At 37.9% G+C, this 5,348-nt stretch overlaps 1 protein-coding gene across 1 annotated transcript; it reads right to left on the bottom strand.

Annotated features, from left to right (window-relative positions):
- Nucleotides 1-1,326: 1,326 nt before the first annotated feature.
- LOC131680880 (callisulfakinin-like) lies at nt 1,327-1,973 on the bottom strand. Its single transcript, XM_058961595.1, has one exon. It carries the CDS (start codon nt 1,883-1,885, stop codon nt 1,463-1,465), a length of 423 nt encoding a protein of 140 aa, XP_058817578.1. The 5' UTR covers nt 1,886-1,973; the 3' UTR covers nt 1,327-1,462.
- Between the last annotated feature and the right edge of the window lie 3,375 nt (nt 1,974-5,348).

Raw genomic sequence — 5,348 nt, 5'->3', positions numbered from 1 at the left:
TGGAACTGATTGTCTAGCTCTCTTTATGACAACGGCAAAAACGATATTAGAAAATACATCATTTGCTTCAACTCTAAATCGATCCCCAAAACGTCATTTTTCACCTCAAACTGAACATATATATTAAGAAGAACCACAATCCATTCTAAACATCCGCAAGAAACAGTAAATTTTAATATTTTGCATTGTGATCATCCTTTTTACAGCATGTCCGTCTTACCCCCACCATATTTTCGTTTCACCCGCAGTCTGGAAAAGTGCAGATATTTCTTCGTTTTCCAGTTCTTTAAAAAATGCTACTTATTGATTTTTGTAATATAATTCCTCTGGGCACTTTAAAGCCAACATATGGAACTAGAGTATTACATGTTGACAAAAACATGCTCTTACTATGTTATATTTCAGTATATGCTTAATATGTCCGTCTTACCCCCAGTTCCCCTACATGGAAATTCATGTTTTGCAGCCTCAGATTCATCCGCTCAAGTTCAATGTCACGCTTAAATAAAATTGATATCTCGCCGAACTTACACTCTCAAATCCGCACAACGGCGTTCCAAGTGAAGGTTTTTGAGACCACAAAGTCTACCAAATAAGACTGCTGACCTGATCTGGGGAAAGCTACTGGTACGGGGTACTGGACCATACGTAAACACGGAAGAGTACATTGGAGAGTTTGAACGAAAATGGGTAAAATTGGTAGACCAGACGACGGAGGAATTGTAACAGTTGGATTATTTGGTGGTTAGAGTTTGAAAAACCGCGGATCAAAACATATTTTAGAATTAATCTCGTTAAGACAGATGTCTTCCGTTTAATTACACTATAGAAATAACAATGAAAAAACTATTGCTTTTCACTATCAATCAGATACTAATATTTCAACTATTACGTATAGTCTTCTTAAGTGTTCAATATCAGAAGACTGATATTGAACACTGAAGAAGACTATACGTAATAGTTGAACTACTAGTATCTGATTGATAGTTAAAAGAAATAGTTTTTTCATTATTATTTCTATAGTGTAATTAAACGGAAGACATGTCTTAACAGGATTAATTGTGACATTACACTAGGTCGCTTAAAAAGTAAAAAGAATTTTGTAAAACATTATAGATATTTTAGAAGGAAGACAAATGAAATATCCCGCATTTTTCATGCTGTACTGGACATGTAACATAAATGCCAAAAGATTGTCCAGGCCCTACAAAACCTGCACTCGCTCACTTTGTGAGAAATCTTGAAATTCGAATGTGCTCAGTCAACACACTGTTATTTACATTCCCTAATTAGTAGCATTTCTTTCCAATCATCACACAATCCCACTTGAAGATCAGCACATTATTTATTACGTTTTGTTGTTTACACGTTCATCCTATTGGCAACCAACTCAACCAAACGAAAAAAGAAGTCACCAGCCGCTAAGCAGTTGCACATTGTGAAGACGCGTTCACTGCACTATTTACCGTCCAAACCTCATGTGTCCATAGTCATCAAACTGATCGCCCTCACCGCCACGCTTTCCGAAACGCATATGCCCATAGTCATCGAACCGTTTTTCAATATCCTCATCCTCGAGTAGCCCGACGTCCGATAGGTAAGCAAGGGGAATTCTTCCACCCGTTGCTCCTGAATCGATTGGAGCTAATCGGCGCAATCCAGCAAGTGTTCCAAATCGGCCTCCACCTGTACCACCCGACGACCTTCGGTTGTACGCACTCTTCAACCAGGCATTCACGGCTTTACCCACGGGTTCATCGTTCACCAAATTTTCACCATTCCCCGGCGGATTGGAACCGCCAGCGGAAAGTCCTTCACTCACTGTAGTATGGTAGGCGAAATAGATTATCAAAGTAGCCAACATGGTTAAAGTTAGGCGAGTCATTTCGGCGGATAAAAACGAAAAATGATAACACAAACTGTTGCTTACGCCGATTTACGATTGGAACTGACCCGATACCAGAGAATCCAGTGTCAATTTATACCCTTACTAAGATTGTGCCTTTCTTCAATGGATTGAATTATCTTATTTTCTCCCGTCATTAGGTAAAACTGTTGACGGCCAAGTAGAAGTGGCGGTTTCAGTATTCCGCACGCGTTTGCACCGCGCAAATTGTAGAACCAATCGAATTAGTGTCATTTTGGATTTTGAAGTGTTATTTTTGCTTGGCATTTATTCGGAGCCTTCGGGTGGGAGATTGATTGAGTATCTTTGTAATGCTGATTTATAGAAATATGTTATCATTCGATGCGCCAGCCGGAGGAAGGTTTACTATTTTCAATTTGTTTTACCAGAGTAATTTTTACATCACCCGAGACACTTAGATACCGAAACAAAAGGAAATATCTGTTTGCTATTCGGAATTGGCTTTGATTAATTTTCTTACAAAGTAATATCATCAAAATAATTTCTGCAAATCCATCAACATGATGATGAAACTTAATTCTATGAAAAAGAATGCGAAAAATACACAAAAACTAGGACAAGAAATATTATTTTACCAATTCAATCAGTTTATTTATTACTTCTATTTTCCTGAAAAAAAAGGTTCGTAGGTTCGTAAAAAAATATAACAATTTCGTGAACTGAACGATTTACGAAAATATAAATGATTAATATACCTCGTATTCATGAAACTATTTGTGTTTTCAAAAATCTAGTTCGCTCCAAAAATATACATGACGTTACTTTCCAATGTTTGGTTGGGGTACTGTGGTTGTTCCCTGGGCATGTTTAGTTTTTGTTTGATGCTTGTTCATAATTTGGGGATGCACTGGTTTGTATAAACCATATCAACTTAAAGAGCCGAAATTTAAACGAAGTTCACGATTTCAGGAGCTTTGTCGCGATGTTCGTAATTTCTCATAACATTTCTGTGAAATTTTATTCATGAGTTTACTGTCGGATGTATTTGACAGATTATTACGATTTATGTTCATGATTTCAGCACTTGAATCATGAATTTCTAAATTTTTATTCACGTTTTCGCGATATTTTATTCACTTGCTTTGCATCGTATTTTACCGGAGTAGTGATTTATGTTCATGATTGCAGGATCTTAATCACAAATTTTTTATGAACTTTATAGTGATATTTTATTCTTGAGCTCACTTTCGAATTTGACACGTGCAAGAATTTGACTCATGTTCATAATATCAGCAGTTTTATCATGATATTCGTAATTTCTCTTCGTCTGATTGTGATATGCTGTTTTTTAATTAGTATACGTAATAATATGAACTGGATCAGAAAGATGTGACTGATCCGCGATATTTTGTTTTGTGAACTATACCACGAATACGATTTGTGGTGCTGTAATGTATTTTTGGTGTTCAGCGCAGTATTTGCTTTCTGTCCGGACATCACATTGAACCTTATCAAATGAATAACGATTGTGATGGCGGCACTAAACTAGACCGATAGGGTTATTATTTTCGGGATATTTGCTTTGGGTTATATTGGGATCGATACATTTGATAACTGGAAGGTTGTTTTGTTTGCTGATGTGTGTGTGTGTTTTCCAATACTATGAGCAGAGCCCATTTTCCTGTTCACAGTGTTTGGGGTGCTGTGCATACGACACATTTCTAGGAACGGTAGTGTATGGAAACTTCTGTCTACAATTGTGGTGTGGACAAGATCGAAGCGGTGTTTGTGTTCAATGCAGTGTTCTATGAGAGCAGTTTCCTCTCTCAGCTAATTTATTTCTTGTGTTGCACTGTTGGTTGAGTTGGACAAGTTATCAAGCTTATTCATGTGTGATCTGTGGCCGGAAATGTTGTAGATAGTTTGTTTTGGCTCATTCTAATGTAACAACTGTTGCACTCATTCTAGTGTAACTGTAATGTTGCAGTTGGAACATGGTATTTTATATATTATGTTGCTTTTATCTTGTTTGTTTTTTGGATTTTTTGCCTGGCTGTGGAGTTTTTGAACTGTGCTGTGTTGTCTGATGGAGACTTAAAGATCTGAATAGTCTTTCTGTAGAATCTTTACGAGCTCCTCACTCAGTTGCGGAATGTATAGCATGGATTTGTACAGTTGTTCTCCGGTGTTGCTGTTTATTTAGGTTAAGTAACTGTTCTCTAGTTCGTGTTCGGAATGTGAATGTGAAAAGTCTCAAATGAAAGGTATTGCGTCCCCGTAAATGGCTATTCAATTTCATCCCGAATCCGGAGTTACGGGTTGTGGCGTGCGATCATATAGCAAATTCCGATTCAAACCGATACTCCGATGAAAGCAGGACAAGTATAGCGAAATTCGTTATTGAATCTGTTGGATCATATTGCTGGAGGAAAACTCTTTGATTTCCGCGGATACTGAGTAGGTGCAATTGTCTACGGGTCCGCCACCCCCCTTTTGGCCCTTTATACAGCGGTATGCTGAATTCAGAAAGGTAACGGAATTTCAGCGTACTGGTAAGTGGAGCCGCATGCAGAACAAGACTCAAGCTAGGACGGTGGCTACCCACATACATACATTCTGTGAAATTGCGAACAGCTACTATTGTGCTTTTCACCGAAGATTAGCATTTGACGGAATCAATTCAAAATAGAGAAAGAATTGAAAATATACCCTGTTACCTCCACCCGCCCAGTTTAGAACAAACATCTAGCAACATATACGCCCTGTTGGTCAGGTATCGGACGGTCATGAATTGACAGTTCATGGATTTATTCACCCCTTCACTACCTGTTGAGCGAAATTATTTGTTACTATTTTTTGGTGCCCATTTAATTTATTGTTTAGTGTGCCTTTTTGATTCCTAACTCGATTCTTTTGCATCCTCCTAAGTTTTTGCTTGGTTCATGACCAAGCACTTCATATAAAAATCAATTCAAATTACATTTTTGTAGCCTTAGCGGAATTGAAAAGGTTAAATCTTAAAAATGACAGTTTCGCAATCTTGTCGCTATCTTGTTTTTTCGTTATTTTTGCAAATTTCCAGTGATAACCACAATATTGGTCTTGCTTGTTAATGGTTTCTTCCACACAGGCCCGTGCGCACGGGGGGGGGAGGTTCAACTCTTCCCCCCATGATCCTTTTGAAATACTTTTAAAAATTTATTATCTTCCTGACCAGGAAAATAAATATACTGCAAACCGTTTGGACACATAAAATGTCATTTGAGTTCGGTCACTTTAGAAACAAGTCAATGAAGAAACCAAGGACGAAACTTTGCGAGGGTGGCGGCTTTTCTGAAGGATCGGTTAACGTATCGACAAGCTTCGATATTAGCAAAAGTAGTGAGACGGCAGATGTCGGTCAGAGGGCTAGCAACTGTAGTTAAGGAGGAAAAACACGAAGTTGGAGAAAATGGGGATATCGTAGTCTAAAATTTTTTTA

Source organism: Topomyia yanbarensis, chromosome 2 (genome assembly GCF_030247195.1).
Source record: "Topomyia yanbarensis strain Yona2022 chromosome 2, ASM3024719v1, whole genome shotgun sequence".
NCBI lineage: Eukaryota > Metazoa > Arthropoda > Insecta > Diptera > Culicidae > Topomyia > Topomyia yanbarensis.
The sequence above is the reverse complement of the archived record's forward strand: the minus strand, read 5'-3'. Positions and strand labels throughout refer to the sequence as shown.

Bases quoted from the DNA above. Each gene is read 5' to 3' on its own strand.
- LOC131680880 (XM_058961595.1), bottom strand. From the start codon at position 1,885: ATGACTCGCCTAACTTTAACCATGTTGGCTACTTTGATAATCTATTTC.